Source organism: Mytilus trossulus, chromosome 10, assembly GCF_036588685.1.
Source record: "Mytilus trossulus isolate FHL-02 chromosome 10, PNRI_Mtr1.1.1.hap1, whole genome shotgun sequence".
Lineage (NCBI taxonomy): Eukaryota > Metazoa > Mollusca > Bivalvia > Mytilida > Mytilidae > Mytilus > Mytilus trossulus.
The window spans coordinates 50660818-50682512 of NC_086382.1; the positions used below are offsets into that span (position 1 = coordinate 50660818).

General features: G+C 31.5%; 1 protein-coding gene across 1 annotated transcript in view; it reads right to left on the reverse strand.

The window, feature by feature from the left end:
- The window catches only part of LOC134686316 (uncharacterized), a 49867-nt gene extending 28726 nt beyond the window's left edge, over positions 1-21141 (reverse strand). The window contains exons 1-2 of the mRNA XM_063545986.1: positions 20729-21141; positions 3320-3491 (exon numbers count right to left, since the gene is read on the reverse strand). Of these exons, the coding sequence (XP_063402056.1) occupies positions 3320-3450 (131 nt within the window). The 5' untranslated portion in view covers positions 3451-3491; positions 20729-21141. The remainder of the gene's footprint in view (positions 1-3319; positions 3492-20728) is intronic.
- Between the last annotated feature and the right edge of the window lie 554 nt (positions 21142-21695).

Genomic DNA, 21695 nt, shown 5'->3' on the forward strand with positions numbered 1-21695 from the left:
ATATATTAAATGCATGCCAAATTGATAATATACATTATTTAGTAATAGTAAATACAAGCAAGTGCGAACAAATTTTATTGGATTTAGAGCATGGGCGAAAGAAGCACGTCATATAAGAATTATGGATAACTCTTATACAACTGATATTGAAATTCGGGTAATGCCGTCTTAAATGTTCTGATGAGCATGCACATTAAATTCTAATTAGCATGTGTAATTTTACTTTCATCCGTTTGATGAGTTGAGACATTATATATTTGGTATGATATTATTATCGTTACATAGAATAACATTCTAATTTGTAATGGCAAACACAAGGAAATATATATAACTCCATTTTTTCTCTTCAAATCAGATCTCCAATGAAGCAAACAGCATCTTGATATACGATTTGTAAACGAAATACTAAATTAAATATCACGACTACTTTTGGAAAAGGTAGACGCTTTTTTTTGTTTTATACACCTTAAGCCTCCGTAAGATTTTAATGCAGGTCATTTTCAGATAACGGCATAGAGCTCATTTGTGATATTTGGAATTGAAACTTTTAAGCTACCCTGTTCTTGGCTAAGCATATCTTTTGATCAAATATTTGACCGTAACATGAATCCGTCCATACCACCGAGTCTCACTCACCCTATGAATCCGTCATTTTATGACAGCACAAATTCGGTTGAGTTGGTTCAATCTGTTTTCTTACAACTAGAAATTGACAATTACGGGTAACATTCGAACTAAACTTTACGATTAAAGAGATGACATTTTTCCAATTGGAACCCTTAAATGTTTACATATCTTTAATTTGGCTTGTTTTCTTATTTGCATTTCATTAAACATGATAAGAATACATACTGCTACACATCCAGCATACGGTACTGTCATATATTGCCTATATTTAAACTGGTTAAGACGCAGTACATGATGACCTTTGTATCTCTTTTGATCACTTACATGTATAAAAGTACTTTTGTATGAACTTTATATTAGATTGATTCTATAGACTATTATAATCAGTCAACATAAAGCATTTTGATAAAGATTTATGAATAAGTCACAATTGCACAATTACAAAATATATATTGAAATGCGGGTAAAGCCATCTTAAATGTACATTAAATTACAATTAGCATATGCCATCTCACTTTCAATTCTAACGACCTAAAATGTTATATATTTGGCATGATGATATTTTAGTTACTTATAATAACATACTAATTTGTGAAGGCAGACATATAGAAATATATAACCTCAGCAGAAATTAACTCATTTTCTCTTTATAAATGAGACCTCACAGAGAACAAACATTATATTATTGATAAACAATTTTGCAAAGGAAGTAAGAAATTAACACTGCAAAAATGTAGACCTTTTCCTCGTTGTTCTTTAGATCATTAAACCCCAGTACGACTTTAACCAAGCAAGGTAAATGCATAGCATAACTATATATCTAGGATAATATTGTGCTATCAGAAGTGTTAGCAATGTTGCCTTTTGCGAAAAAAGTAAAATCACAAAAATACTGAACTTCGATGAAAATCAATTCGGAAAGTCCATATTATAATCACATAGCAAAATCAAATAACAAAACGCATCGAATGGACAAGAACTGTCATATTCCTGACTTGGTACAGGCATTTTCAAATGTAGAAAATGGTGGATTAAACCTGGTTCTATAGCGCTAACCCTCTCACTTTAATGACAGTCTCATCAAAGTCAGTTATATTTACATTGATGCGTTAAATAAAGCATATATGTTGCTCTAATACTTGTCATCGATGAAATAAGTTTTCAAGAAAAATAAATCTAGTTGTGATCATTACATTATTATACAATTTCATATTCCAAAAAACAACAAGAGTTTTTAAATTCAAATTCAACAGTTTCTTCCACGAAAACTTGCGTCATGTAAGTATAGTTATATCCCAATTTTCTAACTTTTGATAAATGAAAGACAAATTTGTAAACCCTAGATCATAATCCTGTACATTGTAGGTTAATTCTATAGAATGGGATAAAAAGTAAAACATAAAGAAATTTGATAAATATTTATGAATAACTTTGACACAAAAGCATAATTATATTGAAATTCGGGTAATGTCATCTTAAGTTTACATTTCAATAAGCATGTACCATCTTACTTTCAATTCCAATGAGCTGAAACGGTATGTATTTGGCTTGATACTATTTTCGTTACGTCTAATAATAAAACTTGTTTGTAAAGGAACACGTATAGAAATATATAACTTTAGTAGACACGAATAAGTTTTCTCTTTATAAATCGGAGACCTCCAAGAGAACAAAAAATATTATTGATACACAATTTTGAAGCGAAAGAGAGAAATAAACGCTATAAAAAAAATGGTAGACGTTTCCTCGTTGTTCTTTAGAACATTAAACCTCATACGATATAATAACAGGGAAATATATATATATATTATGATTTCAGGAATTTATTTACAACAGTATCGTTAAGCAATGTTGCCCATTGCGAAGTATATGTGTTGCTTAATTACTTTTCACTAATGCGATAATGTTTTAAGAATTAAAATCTAGTTTTATATCATTACATAAGAGAAAACGCCATAATTCTATAACAACCAACCAAAATTGTTGAATTCAAATCCAACAATTCCCACCATAGTATCTTCTGTTATAAAAAGTATAAGGAATTGTCTCGACAGAAAATACTTTTTTGTAGTAGAACAAAGAATTCTCGAATTATAGTTGTATAGGGGAAGGGGTAGAAATTGCTCTTCGGATCTAAAAAAAAAGGCAACAGAAGAGAATACTCAAGCACTTTTAAAATCTAAATTAGGTGCCGTTGTCTTTGTTCACTTTATCAATATCAGCATAAATCAGAATTTCTCGGGTTAAAGGAATTAAAACACTCTGATATAGATTATTATAGATGTATATTTTGTTCTCTAAAAACTTTAATAAATACAATTTTATAGAGAAACGAACATTATCAATAAACTTAAAATCAAGTCTCAGCAAGGATTTGGTCGTTCTATCGTATTCTGTATGCATCAATTGGATTAACTTATGAATTGTAACCACACACGTTAAGATTAATAATCATAGAAATATTATACGATTTTTTCTATTTTAATGGATATTGAAAATATAATTTATTTGGTTTTAAAGTGTTGAGATTATACAATAAATCCTATTGTCAAAACCTTATCAAATTCGAATCGCGTATAACACAGTTACGTTTTTTTTTCAAACCCGAAGATTGAAGAATCGCTTACCACACAATTATATTCAGTTTCTAATATTTTTTTGATATTGAAGAATTAGCATAGTATTCACTTACCCTGCCGAGAATATCCTTTTATCCGACATCTTGACTTGTACCACTGATAGACTTGTGTGGGACGGGGACATTCTCCCCTGACTTTGCCCCAGGGGTAGTATATCTACCGACACACTTCCTTCCCTCTTCATCTTATTTCATTTTTGTAATCCACTCTTTTGAATATAAACACCTTTAAAATAATAGCATAATATGTGTAAAAAATCTTGAGTTTGAAAACTTATGTTATGTATCGATACCAATTATTAACAAATGTCGTTTTCACTTGATATCTATATGCGTCTAATATTTAATATGCAAATCCAGTTAGTTAATACTAACTTATAATAAGTGATATATCGTTGCAATTTTTTAACAAATGTCGTTTTCACTTGATGTCTCTTATTTAATATGCGAATCCAGTTAGTTAGTATGTCTTGTAATGATGTTACTATCCTGTTTTATATTGTATTTAATCCAATCTCCATGACCCTTTCATTTCATCACAAAATAGTACCAATTGAAAACATAACCATGGGTCATCGAAGTCGGATTTAATTTGATTTTTGTATTCAACGACACCATCTACTGCAAGTATCTCACAAAATGTATATGATTAAGAAGTCTTTGACACTTTGTATCACAGTGTATTGACTTTCACAAAAGGTTTTTATCTTCTTATATCAATTATTCACGTTATTCAAGTCTGTAATAAGAAGTACTATTTAAGTAAGCAAATATGGTCGACAAAAAAACTTTTATGCTAAAGTTAAAAATCCGTTTGTTAAAACCGAAATTGAAATAATGACTTGTGTATGATATTAAAAATCATTGTGTGAAATTTGAAAAATGACAAAAGTTTCATGCTTGGTGGAACATTAAAAACAACAGTATTTCCGTCATTTAAGTTACAACTATAAGTATGACAAACACTTTGTTAATATATAGTATATAAGATCGTTACGACCCAGTGACATATAAGAATTAGGATAGGTAGTCCAAATAATGGATTTGATTTTTTTTTTCAAAAAGGGGAATGTTAATTAAAGTTGATATATATATTCGCAGTTAAGTCCACTCTGGGTGAACGCGGTTAAATAAGATATCACATATCAGAATTATTTAAATGAAAGTCATGTGATCAAAATTCAGCATATTTTTATAGAGAAGGCTGGGGTGGGGATTAAGACTTTTAAGTTAAAGTTGTCTTGTTGATAATAAGAGATCTATATTTCTTGGAATTCGTTTAGTATAAACAGTTTTAGTTACAAAAACAAACGTTTGATAGTAACGGTAATTTTTTAATGAGAATAGCGGCATTCCAAATCTTCTTGTATTTAATACGGTCCATTAAAGCAGTCATCAAATTATCTTACTGATTAACACTACAACATATCAATAAAGAACAGAAAAAGAAAAAGACAATGACAACTGAAAACTTGTTATGGTCTGGTTAAAAATATAAGTTATTGAAAAAAAAGTAACAGCCTGTTTCCAGAGCCTATCAATTATTTAATTGTATTTATATGATTGTACGCCAAATTATGCATATTATTCAACTGGAATTCAATCAATGGAATGTGTTCTCACTTAATATAAATTAATTGTGTAGGGAACGCCAATGAGAAAGAAGCACGTCAAAAATTAACCAAGGCAAGCATGCATTAGTCAAGAATGTATATAGTCTTTAACGAAGAACAGGTACCATTGGGTAAGCTTAATTCGTACTTGGAAGTTTTATACATTAATATTTCATTTAACTCATTTTAAAAAATGCAATATTAAAACAGACCAGAAATAGAACCTACATTTGTTATATTGTATTACTTGTGTAATACCACCAAATCATAGTACGACTGGTCACAAAAGGGTACAAAAAAAATACCTTGAATTTGACAGTTGTAGGAAATTGATGCTACATTTAATTACAGTAAGAAATTTCTAAGTCATAAACATAGAGTGTGGGTGTTTCAAAGCACAATTGTTATTTTTTTCTAGAGAATATTCGGAAACTTCACGTTACATGATTACTAAAGATTGTACACATGGAAAAAGGGGTAAATTTGTATTGATTAATTCCCAGTGATAATAATTTTCTTATATGCAATGCCGAAATGTAATATGATATTTTGTCTATAGTATTGGGCAGGATAAAAATGTACTCGTACCAATTATTTATTTCTTTGAAACTAAGAAAAATTCTATAACATATTTTGAAAAGTGCAAATTTAACCAAGACTAATAAGGGAAAACCAATGCTGGTATTACACATACAGTAGACAAAACACAGCACGGATAAAACCAGTCACAAGTAACAATTCGTAATGAGATAGTTGAAAGTTTAAAAGTCTATGTCGGTAACTTTCTTTGATAGAAAGATTATTTAAAGATCTGAAAGTCGGTGCAAATTAATCTGTCGAAACATCTTCACATTTAAAATCTATCAGCGGGAAATAATTATTCTTTTCCCCTTGTGATGTATATCATTACACAAATTTCTATTTTTATGAAAAGGAATTGAAGTAAGAAAAGATAGAAATATTTTGAATCAAATTATTGTTAAAATAACTGTACTCTTAATATTGACTCTCAACAAAGCTCAGAGGCCACAAAGCGTATTTATAGCTATTATGAAAATGTGTGTGAACGCATAATATACTCGCCGATTTGGTTGGAAATTAAATCCTTTTTTTTCAAATACACTGATCTTAATGTACTAAACGTTTCCATGACTTAAACGTGACAATGCATGAGTAAGATAGCGGTTTGAAAAAAGTTAGGGACAGCAGGATGAATTTAAAAATAAGAGCAAATATGTGTTGCCGATGAGACAACTAATCACAAACAACAAATGACGTAGAAGTTGGTATGATGTATGTACTGTATACAGACAATATGTGTATCAAAAGTTTACGATATTAATCAAAATATTAATTAAGCCCAACTCTCCTGACTAGCTTGCTTGCTAGCTGAACTGTGAATTCATTATTAGGTTAATATACTACCCTCCCTTTAGAGTAGACTGGACCGACATATAACCATTATATCTGTCTGTAGGACTAGACTACACCGAAAGCAGGGTAGTATACCTTACCTTTTAATGACTTCACGGTTCAACTAGCAAGCAAGCTAGTCAAAGATCTTACCTTTACCTACACACTCAACGCATGTTGCTGTAATGCACGGTAGTAAAACGGTTTGTTTTACGAATTATCAAATGTTGATTTTAGAAACTTACAATATTTTAAGCACTCAAAATACTAGTTAACCTACTTACTAAATGTTATGAGCTAGTCCCAAATCAAAAATCTCGTAAAGGATTATTATTTTTGTCTTTTCATTTAAATGTTATCATTTATTCATTTAGAAAGTAGGGGTTGATCGATTCATTGTAGCATTCATTTACATGTGTCTAGACTTAAGGCAATTAACAGTTTATGATATTGCATGGACACTTGCATGATTAAAGATTGTATTCCGTTGCTAAAATCAAGATATTGTTTCTGCTAATGTTGTTGGATAGTTTTCTTAATGACATTTATCCACCCACACTTTAATTAATGTTAAAAGGGAAAATACTTTAAAAATGCAAGTATTAATGCATTTATGACGACTAATTCAAAATTACGAAGCGCATATTACTTAAAATAGTTACCTACATCTTCGCTAGTCAAGGATTACGATCTACTCCTTTCCTAGAGAGGAGGGTTGATCGTACCTCTTACTAGCGATGATGAGTTACCTACATCTGTATGGTAAGAGCTATATTAAAGATTGATTTTGCCTTATGTTTTTTTTATAAGTATACTTTTTTTTATAAAAATTGCATTATATGTGTAAGAACAAATATTATACAGAAATACTTTAACTGTACTTTCTATTGAATAACAAACTCTATAAAGTTGACCAATTGTTCTGGTTTGTTTTTAAATCTATAAAATGATCATGAATGTAACATTTGCAAATGATTTGGTTGGAAATTAAATACGTTTTTTTAAATGCACTGATCTAACTGCACTTAATGTCGACATGATTGTAATACAAGTAAGTTAGTGGTTTAAAACAAGTTCTGGACCACAGTACACATTCAAAGATAATATAGGGTAGCAATAGGAAACTGGTTTAGAGGTTAAGTTTATCCTCGGCAAAAAACGTTTCTTCCTAAGAAGATGCATGCGCTATTTGCCACAGGACGTTAAGCAAACCACAATCAAATGTGTCCCTTCAAGAACACCACAGAAGCTATTGATGACTATAAAAGTACCTCGTTATGCCTACGATGGGGAACGATTTAATCGAACTGTTTGTGTCATCGTTGAAGACATTATTTCAAAGCCAAGGAGAAAAAAAGTATAAAAGAGCCGCTCAATTGATATATATTGGTTATTCATTTTTACAATTTTATGAAACTATTGTTGGACAGGTACATGTAGATTTATACGACAAACAACAAACGCGGTAACACTGACTGAATCGACAAACAGTCAACTACTCCAATAAACGCCATAACATTGGGGTGTACGACATGGGTTTCTGTTAATCATGGAAATTAACCGGTTTAGTTGATAAAAGATTTAGAAATTTTAAGCAACACATTCGGTAACAGTTAAATAACAAAAACCAATGACGTAGACGTTCATATGATGGATACGACATCAAAGGTTTGATAGTACTTACAAAACTAGTTAAAACTAAATAGCCCGAAGTTCTTTGGAAAGTATCAACACGACGGGTGTCACATTTGGAGCAGGATCTGTGTACCCTTCCGGAGCGCCTGATATCACCCCCAGTTTTTGCTGCGGTTCTTGTTGCTAGTTCGCAAAATTTATAAAGTAAATATCATATATATGGTTGTAAATGATTGAACAGACAAAAACAAAGATCCTCTTTCACTGACTTAAATTTCTTAATGCACAAGAACACAAAACATATAAATAAACAAAGATGTGTTCTGACTTATGACAGGTGAGTTGACATGTAAGGAGGTTGAAATAATCATTTTATGCATTATTTATTTTTTAGTCCTTTATAGCTTGCTGTTCGGTGTGAGCCAAGGCTCAATGTTGAAACCCGTACTTTGACCTATAATTATTTACTATTATAACTTGGATGGAGAGTTGTCTTATTACCACTCATACCACATCTTTTTATATCTATTGGTTTTTATTTCTGTCTTATTTTGAAAAAGATCACCTAGTTACAACTTCAATAGTTTATATCAAACAGTATTTTTGTTTCTATGTACTTTAGTGAAATCTTATGTAACACAATTGATTATAACTGCAATTAACGTGCCGTAATTGTAAAAAAAAAGATAATTTCAGGTTGAAACCACTCCTTACTTTATTTCAGTAATAGAAAATTATCTGTAAACAAGTATTAGAAGAAAATCAAACTAATATTTCTTTACAACTTGCACACAATTTCTACAAAACAAACAAAATATTACAAAACTAATCAATTTCTTTGAAATTGTGATGATTATTTTTTCTTTCAAATTGTACTCATATTGAAGAAAATATTATATTGGTTTATGAATTATCCATCAGACAACACGAGAGAGGGAGAGTGAGTTGATACGGTAGAATAGCGAAAAAAACTCATAAATTCAAATCCTTCGTTAATTACTTGTGGATACTGCATAGTCACCGTGGTTTTGTGTGTGTGTGTGTTTTTTTTGTTTTTTTTTATCACAAGTGGAACTTTAAATATTCTCCAGATTGCAAAATTTCACAATGTAACAAAGATTCTTTGAAGTTTCAGTGAAATCAAATCTACGATTAGGGAGTCGATGAGGCCTCGTTCCGATGTGTAAGGTATGGCACAGTCAACGCATGGTTTTAAATTTGGACACACATACGAGCAAGCTTTATAGGGCCCAAATATGACAGCGTTAAACCATTCAAACAGCAAAACCAACGGTCTGATCTGCGTGACATAAAAAACGATAAACATTTATGAACTACACCAGTAAATGTCAATCAGATAAACAAAAGACTTAGGACACGTGCAAACAAATGCAGCAGGTTTAAACGTTTTAACAGGCACACACCTTCACCCTAACCTGATACAGTAGTATATAACATTACAACATGGAAAAACACTATGAATGTCAATTGAAAGCTTTCTTTGTTCATTGTTGTTCTATTTGAATCAGTGAAAAACTAAAGGTATGTAAAAGAGGGACGAAAGATACAAAAGTCAAACTCATAGATTGAAAATAAATGACAACGCCATGGCTAAAAATAAAAATACAAACAGACAAATAATAGTACAGACGACAAAACATAGAAAACGAAAGACTGAGAACCATGAACACCACCAAAAACTGGGGTAATCTCAAGTGCTCCGTAAGGGCAAGCAGATCTTGCTCATGTGGCATCAAATTGATTGATTAATAGTTGGCGTTAAAACAATTTTATCATACCACTACAGGACTCAGAGTCCCCAAAAGGTGCATAATGGGGCGTAAAATTTAAAAAAATAAGTATTATAAAACACTGTGTCTTTCTTTTGGTGACAAGATATAACAGATTTATACAGTAAATTTCGGTGATACATTTACATTGAGGTAAGGTGTAAAAAATATGAAAAAAAGTTTCAAATAATCAAATTTGTTTTGGTATTCTGCAATTATATACAAAACAAATAAAAGCAATTTATCGAAAACAGTTCTTACCTTTTTATGTTATGATATACGACACAGTTATTCCTAAGAAAATACATATTTCATTTTTATGGAACATCATTTGGATATTTCACAAATAGAAGGCTTTTTAAGAAAGTTAATATTTTGAATAATACATATCATCTATAATGATAAAATAAAATATCAATACGTCCTACAACAGTCTGCACCTAAAACAACACTAGAAAACTATATATATAACTATGGAACGCCATGACTGTCTCCTGATGTTGATTGTATAATATGTTCGGTGCTTTATGCATTATGTTCAGTAGTATGTATAGTATGTTCAGTAGATATACTATTATGTTCAGTAGTTATTACATTATGTTCAGTAGTTTTTACATTATATTCGGTGCTTTGGTTATTATGTTCAGTAGTTTCATTATTATATGCAGTGGTATTTAAATTATGTTCGGTACTTCTGACGTTATATTCAGTACATTTTTCATTATGTTCAGTACATTTTTCATTATGTTCAGTACTTTCGACATTATGTTCAGTAGATTCAATATTATTTGCAGTACATTATGTAATACCTTCAGTAGTCCCGGTTTCTTTATATTCAGTAGATTATTCATTATGTTCAGTAAAAGCATTTGTATTATATTCGGTTCGTTCAACTTTATGTTCAGTGGTTTTATCATTATGATGATGTAGTAAAAATCGGGAAGTCAATAACGGAAATTGTCGGAAAAAAACGAACGTGGATATTTTTGACGGACGTTTTATTTATGAACACCTTTACGTGATTGAATGAAAATGGAAGAAATGGAAGCAGTTTTAAATTGGTGTGAAAAAATGATAGATAAAAAATTTCCCTGTGGAACAAACCCCTTTCCTTTTTTGTGCTCTCAATTTCCAACCCTCGTATTAAGCTTTTCCAATCTAATAAAAATTTTAAAAAACATGCTTTTTAACCGATCTATTCATGTACCGGATCGGCAACTTTATTCAGAAATTTAATCAGAAAATCTCTATAATGCCATTATAAACATGTTGTTTGCTATAGGAGTCACCCCTCCTCGGAAAGAATGAAATAGCCTTGCTCCAAGATACTATTTTCCTGCATCACGTGGAGCTTGAATTAGAATAAATACTAAGTATGGAAAAAGTAACTACAATTCGAAACACAAAGTCGGAAGGCACATATCAGAAAAAAGAAGATTTGTTTTGGTAAAGGCTGTCGATGAAATCCTCTCTATGTTCAAAATATATTAACATGAAATATTTGACACTTCCCTTGTCTGTTCTATGAATAAACACCCTGAGTTTTCTATCTCGAACATGTTAAGAAAATTCCGCTGAACCACCTACGACACCCATTATTAGTTAACAATTTGATTTCTTTCAAATAGTTAATGTATGACCTGTATGTACGTGTCGCTTAAAACACGGCCATATACCAAATGGTCAATGTAAAAAAGATTTGGTATGAATGCCAATGAGTCAACTCTCCATTCTGAGTGACCAAAATGACACAGAAATTAACAACTATAGGTCACCTTACGACCTTCAACAACGAGCACAGCCCATACTGCAATTCAGCTATAAAACAATTAAAACGAATTAACAAAGGCCTTATTAGTAATAAAAGAAAATGAAAACAAATATGTAGCACACCAACAAACGACAACCAATGAATTACAGGCTCCTGACTTGAGACAGACACATTATCATAAATACAGAATATACGACGCGGTTATACATGTTAGCGCGGGTATCCCAACCCTCCTCTAACATGAGACAGTGATGAAAAAGTACAACACAAGTAAGAACGTAATAACGAACTATAATCAAATTACTGAAGTACTGAACATCGGATGACCGCAAGCACTTGTCTCAGAAAAAAATCACATCTATTAACCTGAAAGTGAGGAAAATGTACAGATATATTTTTTTCTCGGACACGTTTGTGCATGGGTGATGAATTAATGACAGGAAATTTAACCTCACCACAAAGATTATTAATATGAAGTGATACAAATCAGTATACGGGTTGATTGTTATTAATTACACCTTATATAAGAATGCTAGATTTTAATGGTTGATAGCCTGTATATTTTTTGCATATCCTTATATTTTTTCCTCATTTCAAAAGAATTTAAATGTTTTTCACCACTGCTTTTCAATTTACCGCAAATAACAACTTGGTTAAGTACGGAGCCCTGGTCTCACACAGATTATAAAGTGTCTTTAAAAGTCCTGCGCAGAAGATGTGTAAAGTCTAGCGCTGGAGATGTAAAGTCCAGCGCTGAAGATGTAAAGTCAAGCGCTGGAGATATAAAGTTTAGCGCTGGAGATTTAAAGTCAAGCGCTGGAAATGTAAAGTCCAATGCTGTAGATGCAAAGTCCAGCGCTGAAGATGTAAAGTATAGCGCTGGAGATATAAAGTGTAGCACTGAAGATAGTCTAGCGCTGGAGATGTAAAGTCTATTGCTAGAAATGTAAAATCGTGTTTTATAGCATGTTGCAAATAAGGATGCAAGAAAAAGCCTCGTTCACACTTTAACGGATAGCTTGAACGGACGCCTAACGGATAATATTTTTTCAATCCGGTCATGTCCGTTAGACGTCCATTCTTATCCGTTAGACGTCCGTCCATATCCGTTGCATGTCCGTTATACATCCGGACGTTTAACGGATAAAACGGGTGTTGAACGGATGAGAAACCCCGGGACTCATACCGGACGTTTAACGGATACAACGGATGTTGAACGAATAAAAAACGGACTTCTAACGGACGTATAACGGATAAAACGGATGATAAACGGATCTGAAACTGATAAATGCCAATTGAAAATTTCGCGTCAGAAATGCCAATTATTGGTATGTCAGATTTCTAAAGGTTAACGATTTTTTTTAATTCATAATCGACCTTAGAGTAAGGGCGATTCTTCACACATTTTGAATAGTTATGCCATGTACATGTATTATTATTGTCGCCTTAAATATTTCCGTATATATTGTTTATCCGTTTTATCCGGTACGCTTCCGTTAGATGTCCGTTTTATGCGGTACTACTTAAAACGTAATGCAATTGTGTCACACAGAAACTCTGTTAATGTAAACAAACAATAAAAACAAGACATTGATTTTCTTTTGTTTGCTGATAATTGCAATCTTACTGAAAGTTGAACATTTCCTGTTCGTAAAGGATATAATTACTCTAGTCTTTGTACTACGTTCACTGCCTCGCTAGATGAATGGAAATCTTTATGTTTTCATGTAAATGAGTTCTGTCACACGATTTGCTCTTTATTTGATGCTTGTTTTATAAAGGAAGTTCTGTAAGCTCACCCAAGACCATACTTAAATAAAGTCGAAACCAATTTATACTTCGTGCTTCCGGGTCCTTAATTGATAGGAAAAGGTCAGAAGATTCTAAGTAGACGTACTCAAACCATTCGAAAAAGGCTACCCCCCCCCCCAAAAAAAAATAAAAAATAAAAAAAATAGTTTTTTTTTTAGATTGAACAAACAAAGTTTCAGCTGAACATATCGAGCCGTGAAGGTTGTGAAAAAATGTGAAAACTTTTTCTTCATAAAATTGTGTGGAAGTTTAGTGTAGAGTATAGAAAAATCATAACTACAAACAGAATTAAAAGTGCGTATTTTATTTAAAACCTCTCAAGATTCTCTAAAGAATTATTAACACTCAAAATTATTAATACCATTATCTTCATAAGCTTTATTACAGAGGTTAATAACAAATAAGGGATGTATTTAGAAGCAAAGACATATAAGTAGTAGAACAACTATAAGATACAGAAATGAAACGAAATTCAAATGGTTTTTAAGGTAACCAATACATAGTTGGGACTTTTAAGTTAAGCAGTAGCAGTTATATGCTTGTTTACAATATCACGATCTCTGGAGCTTACGGACCTGAATGTAGAAGAATTGATACTTTTGTGTTAGAGAAGGTATGTGTAATAAATACATACTCTGCCACTACATTGTTGGCTGCTTTGTCTGCTGGAATTTATAATTCATTCTAGAAATGGGTCTTTTATGATACATATTATTAATTTCCGAATTGTTTTCAAAATAAAATATACGAATAGCAACAGTATTCATATAAATGTTATTCAAATAACTGTCTAGAGATTTTTTATCACATTTTTCACGTTTACACGAATATTAAGTTGGCCATCGTCTTAAATTACTGCTAAATATTTTGGTGGTCGAATTATCTTTTTGAAAAGCATTTTTCTTTTATGCACTTTAATTTACGTGGCCATGGACAGCTACAGCTTTTCCAAGATAGAACCACACGGAAATTCTAAGAAAAGTACCATAAACAAAATATGGAAAATACAGATCACAAACATAGCAACAGCATGCGTGATAAGAGTTCTTTTAATTAAAAATCAAAATGATAAATGGCTAACATGAAGAAGGACAATACATGATGTCAGCAAAATCAGGTTAGCAAATTATGTTCTGCATGCAGCATTTGTCTTTTTGTCTTGTCGTCATAGCCAGTAGAAGGATATGGTTTGGTGACATTAAACAAAAAGGAGTAACGAACAGTTTACATTAGTAACATTAATAAAGATACTATAATAGGGACAAACTATAAACCGCGGGATTGTTTCATTGATATATATATAGTGTTCTGTTGTGCCCTTTCAAATTAAGAAGACATTATACAAGAATTAGGACTTAGGTATATATCAGTTTTCATGAAAGAAACAGTACGTTTGAGACGCTTGTGTGACTTTTGTCATATGTTCTCAACATTAAATATCCTATAGGATAATATTGTAAACTGAGAAGAAATTGCGTCTCTTGATATCGTGTCTAGAGAAAATTTAACTGTGATACCCACTTTTACTAAATTAACTTTTATGAGATTTATTTCATCAAAGTTTTACCACTTTTCATTATAATATCGAGAACTTCACACAGAAATTTAATAGAAAACTCGATAACAATATCTTTAAAGACAGAACAGGTAGAAGACTTACTTTTTAATTAAAGTATATCACGAATCTTGATAACAAACTTTTAATCAATTCTGAAATAATTATCGATCTCTATCATAGATTTTATTAAATCTTGTGGAAAGGAGTTACAACTTTGGCTTGTCAAATCTGACAACTCGTTGTTTAAAAAGTCTTATTTTGTAATAATTAGGTGATATTGAAATGTGATTATTGTAGTTTAGTCTACATTTTTGTATATTATTACACAAATTATCTTGTTTCTTTTAAGCCAAATTAATCCAAGCTGTTCGCAGCATAAACAATGAAGTAGAAGTTTTAAAATGCTTTCTGCCATAGTACCCAAAATTGAAAAAAATACATAAATGTGTCCTCAGTACACGAATGCCCCACTCGCATTATCATTTTCTATGTTCAGTGGACCGTGAAATTGGGGTAAAATCTCTAATTTGGCATTAAAATTAGAAAGATCATATCATAGGCAACATGTGTACTAAGTTTGAAGTCGATTGGACATCAACTTCATCAAAAACTACCTTCACCAAAAACTTTAACCTGAGGCGGGACAGACGGACGAACGGACGGACGAACGGACGAACGGACGCACACACCAGAAAACATAATGCCCCTCTACTATCGTAGGTGGGGCATAAAAAGTGACAATTGTTTAAACAATTTTCCGAGAAAAAAAGCGTTCCCGGATGAGTAAGCTGCTCAACTGCAGTGGAAGAAATTACAGCGTTCTGTGATTAATCGTTTCATCCGACCTTGTCCTCATTTTCACTGTCGTATGTTTATTGTTGAACGTCGTATGTTGAAATATAAATATTTAAAACGTATATTGTTAAAGGCCAAATGCTGACAAAAACCTGGCTCTTTTGACTGTCTATTGTCGATGCTGTATGTTGACCACTTAATGTTTTAGTTGTCTATTTCTTTATGCCGTATGTTGACATCATAATGTCTTTTGTCTCTCTATTGCTGAAGGCCGTATGTTGATCACTAAATATTTTTAAAAAGTTCTCTATAGGTGAAAGCCGTATGTTAAGTCGAAATGTCTTTTCTGACTCCTAATGTTTAAACCGTATGTTGATCACTAAATGATTAACAAAGTTTTCAATTGTTGAAAGCCATATATGTTGAAATCGACATGTCTCTTTTAGATGTCTATTGTTTAGACTACGTTGAACACCAAATGTTCAATTGTATAATTGTTTAGACAGTATGTTGATCACTAAATGTTTAACAAAGTTTTCTATTGTTGAAAGCCATATATGTTGAAATCGACATGTCTCTTTTAGATGTCTATTGTTTAGACTACGTTGACCACCAAATGTTCAATTGTATAATTGTTTAGACTGTATGTTGACCACCAAATGTTTAATTGTCTATTGTTGAAGACCAAATGTTGAAATAGATATGTTTCTTTTGACTGTCCAGTATAGTAACTATATGCTGAACACTGAACGTTTTAGTTCTATATTGTTGAAGGTTGTATGTTGAACAATAGATATTTTAGTTGCCTATGTCAAGCGGGGTGTCAAGGCCGTATGTACCTCAAACTGTTTTACGATTGTTTTGTCGTTTAGGTTATGTGTCATGTACTCTACATCTCCATTTTTGTCAATAATAACTGACACATGTCATTGTATTTTTTTTCAAATTTATCGTTATTCTTTTGAATTCGTTTAATGACGAACGATGCACTTATGTGAGATGAAGATATAACAAAGCAATATTAATTTCAAAAGTCGAAAGTCTATAATCACTCAAATAATACGTTACATCTGATTGAGCTATATGATATTAAATTGCATATTCTGTAGTTTTCACTGTTTTGATCATTAATAATAATATCAATAAATATTAAAGACCAAAGTTAAACTAATTTGTTTGTCAGAACATGCCAGAGATACATATGATATCATTTCAAATTTCGAATGACAAAATAATATCCATAAATTTTAAAGTCCAATAAATGCATAATTGATCTATCTATACTTATTTTTCTCAATAAAAGAGAGAGTATTATAGTCTATCTATTCAATCAATTTCTGATAACAGACACGTCATTGATATTGTTTTATATCCATTGATAAAAACTATACAAAAACTCATAAAGTTAAGTTTTGTAATAACTAACCTCATTAGATCAGTGTCAAATAAATAACATCTGACATAACAAATGTGATACTGTTCCTTCCATTCATTGCCCTTAAGAGCATAACTCCTTAATTAAGATCTTTTTACTAGTTGTACTAAGCACTGAATGAGCTAATAGTTATCATCATGTACTGCTCATTGTGGAGATGAATACTACACAGTTGTTTCATTGTAACCAAATTACGTAATAAACATTGTTTATGCCATTCCTTATGTATCTGTTAGAATTTTAAACTTTCAAATTTAACATTGTTTACTGCTTTAAATTGACACAGGCTTTTTGCTTAATGCTGAGACTTTAAGAATATATTAACATAACAGCGTGACAAACTAAGAAAAAAATAACACCTTATATAATTGTTGCGTCTGAAACACTTATCTTCGTCGGGAATTCTCAAAACAAAAAAATCAAATCCAAAGAGGGATTTTTAAACAAGAGTCACATAGTCCAGCTATGTTTTACTTTGCCTGTGGGAGTTCAAACATTAGTTTCTTAATCATTTCTAAATCCATCAAAGGAATATTTAAGAAAGGTATGATATGCATCATGTCTGGACCGAAGTACAGAGCTGGCAATATATTTTTATACCATCTTGGACTAACCGTAAACCAGCAGTGGTATCAACCCTGCAGTTCTAAATAGCCGCTCGTGTTTTTTATTTCCATACTCTGTATGATAGATTTAGGAAGATGTGGTGTGAGTGCCAATGAGACAACTCTCCATCCAAATAACAATTCCAAAAAAAAAAGGTAAACCATTATAGGTCAATGTACGGCCTTCAACACGGAGCCTTGGCTCACACAAAACAAAAAGCTATAAAGGGCCCCAAAATTACTAGTGTAAAACCATTCAAACGGGAAAACCAACGGTCTAATCTTTATAAAAAAAAAACGAGAACCGAGAAACACGTATAAATTACATAAAAAAACGACAATTACTGTACATCAGATTCCTGACTTAGGACAGGTGCAAATGCTTATTTTTAAAAAACTTTAAAGTGAAAATGAAAAAAAAAAAAATCACAAGAAGTATGTTTAAAAGGAAATAATATGAATATTTCCGCGACGAAACGTTTTAATCGCAGATACCAATATTGGTAGATATTAAATACTCAAATTTAAATTTGTGTTGTGAAGATTTATATCTTAGTTCAGCATAAAAGTACTGCAAACAATATAAAAATGATGTCATTTCAATAGTAAGTCAACATTGTAATGTGTTCCAAATAGGAAGGGATTAACACATTTCTTTTTCCTTCATTTCCTTATATTTTACAATATCTCTCATTTCTGTATGTATTGAATATTATATATCTTTGTCTTCTGTTTTAAATCATATGAGATGACAATAGCATGAAAGACTCTTGACACAACACAAAGAAAAAAAACTTAAACCATATGTCAACTTTGAAAAACGTAAAATATTAAATTGAGATTTGAAAAGGGGAATGTGTCAAGAGACAAGAACCGGACCAAAGAGCAAAAGCATTCCCGAGTCCACCAATGTGTCAAAATGTGAAAATTCCGCATCTAGAGACAGGCCCCTTAACAATACAGTTCAGCGAGATGGCCTGTCCTAAAATAAGTTGAGCACGGCCATCAAATATAGCACAATAGTGCTGAATGTAGCATTAAACACCAACCAACCAAATGAATCAATGATAGTCCACGCTCGCGCGCGCTGTGTGTACGAAAATCTTACCATAAATCTTTATAGAAATTTAATACTATCTTATTTATTGTATCTATCCTTAAAATACTTATATGGTTATAACTAGATGAACTCTTGTTAGTAAAGATATACACTTTATTAACATTCAAAGTTTTATCAGTTGTAATCATGGACATATAAACAAAAATATTGCGGTCATAAATTATTTGAAGTGTTGCTTTCGGTATCAGATGAACTACACATTGAATAATTTACAAGGAAGTCCTGATAAAATAATCAAAACGACAAATGGAGAACCGAAATAGTTTATATCAATATAACATTAGTATAATGTTCCTAAGATTGATTGATTGACTGTTGGTTGCTTAACGTCCAGTTGCAAATATTTCATGCATGTTCATGACGATATTATTCTTACTATAAGAAGAAGAACATGATACCCCAAAACAGCAAAACATCTTCAGTTTATATGGAATTGTTGTGTTAATCAAATAAAAGAAGTCGAAATTTTTATTTTCGATTTTTGTTTTTGATAAAAATATAACAAATTAACGGAATCGTCAGGTAGATTGCCGGAGATAAGCTTTTTTCCAGTTTTCGTTTGGGAAAATATTCAGATGGCGTGTATATCGACTGAAACTTTTAGTTTCGCACCGCGCGATGTAAAAATTTACTAGTCTTGTTTAATATTGTAAACCAAAAGCCTTAGTGAGCTCATCTGATAGAACATGTCGCATATCAATTATCTGTTCTGAATGTTCTTACATTCATTTGTAATGTATTCCTGTAATGTAATGTTGTCATTTTAGTGTAAATGTGTCATAAAAGCGAGGTTTTTCTAGCCACAAAACCGTGTTTACTGAACCTACCATTTCCCCCCGTAAAATATCCTGTACCACGTCAGGAAAATGGCAGTTGTTATCTTATAGTTCTTTCTGTGTGTGTTGCATTGTCGTTTGCTTTTTTGTTAATTGCACTTCAGTGTGTCTTGTTTTATTGTTTTCCTCTTATAGTTGATGTGTTTCCCTCGGATTTAGTTTGTAACCCGGATTTGTTTTCTCTAAATCGATTTGTGACTTTCGAACAGCAGTATAATACTGATGCCTTTATTTACATACGAAGTGCACGTATTTTGTTTTAATATGGAATGCATTTGAAGTTAAAAAAAAATATGAAAATGTACAACGTATTCCCAAAAGTATATATTCTTTAGTAAGCAAAAAGCTAAAATGGAATTACAAAAGCTGGTATACTAGTTGGAAGCCTCCGGCCTTGGTTATAGTCTTGTATTATTTTTAATTTAGTTCATTTATATATTTCGGAGTTAAGTATGACGTCCCTTATCACTGAACTAGTACACATTTTTGTAAAGGGCCAACTGAGGACCACCTCCAGGTTTTTCTGCTCTTTTGTTGGGTCGATGTCTCTTTGACACATTCCTCATATTTATTCTCAATGTTTTAAACTGCAAGGTAAAAATTTAATGTTTGACAACATATCTCAACCAGAAGAACGATCTTCATAAAATACAGAGTGTTCCTTATCTTGACAATTACCTTTAATAGAGCTTAAATAATCAGTCCAAATGACAATACTCTATACAAAAAGGTCAAGAATATGTTTACTGACAATTTATGAATTTGGTATTTTTGGCTTAAACATATATTTTGTAAAGAGATATAAAAAGATGTGGTATGAGTGCCAATGAGACAACTCTCTCATCTATAAGTCACAATAAACATGTGAAAACCCTCTCATAGGCAAATAAGCCATAATTGAAAAAAATGCGAGGATATACGCCGTAAGCACGGGGATACATGTTAATGCTTCTTCACAGCACAAGCGACAAGCCTTGTAGTAAACAGCTGATATAATAAGATGTGGTATGAGTGTTTATTATTATAAGTGCTATAAGATGCTACAAAGACAAGCACATCTAAAATAATAAGAATACTTACAGTGCCCATTGTAATTTAACATAAGCAAATCAATGTGTTTTCTAAATCACAGGTTTCAATTTCAAATAGCACATAAGATCCTATTGTTCTTTCATGAGATTATAATGATCTATTGGTTAATTTCCAGAAGTTAAAAAAATAATCCCAAATATATATATTTGTCTTAAGTTGAAATGCAAATTTCTGACACACTCGAAAACAAAATAAAGTAGGCAATTGTATGTCACACAAGTATTTCAACAATGGTCTATTTTCTACCAAACGACGGTAGTTAATATCGGTCTTTAGTTAAATAGCGCCTTCTAAGTACCAATAAATATTGTACTAGGGATCAAATTCTCGTTACATCACTTAGTCAACATCGGACTTCAGTAACGTTAACATATTTCCTGTCATAAAAAAGCGAAAAACGAAAAGACCTTATCAATTTTAAAGTTTAATGTTAGATCGACTCGCATTTTAATTTATGACAATCGCCTGGCTGGTTTAAACTTCTTCAATATCGGTTTTGTCACTTGGTGACTAGAAAGTGTTTTACGTAAAGAGACCATTGATCTCATAACAACTAAGACAGGAAAGTGTTAAAGTACTCGTCATTTTAAACTTTAAAATCCTATAAAAATGATATTATTAACCATTGTATCTTATTTCAACATTGACATGGCATGTAATCTTCTAATGACTACATGAACTATAGAACAAAGGAAGTTGGAGATTTACTAACTCGACAGCATTTTTGCTTTCAATATAGAATATCTATTATATCGCTATTACATTTGCATTGCACTAAGTTGCAATAATATGTTTTCTACTCTTTAGTCGGGTTGTTGTCTCTTTTACATATTTCCCTTTTCCATTCTCAATTTAAGGCATATAAAGTACAGGACATGGTAATAGACTTACCTTAAAATTTGAATATCGTTTATTGTTTAATAACTTCAGCAATTTACTAGTAAATGTAAGTTAA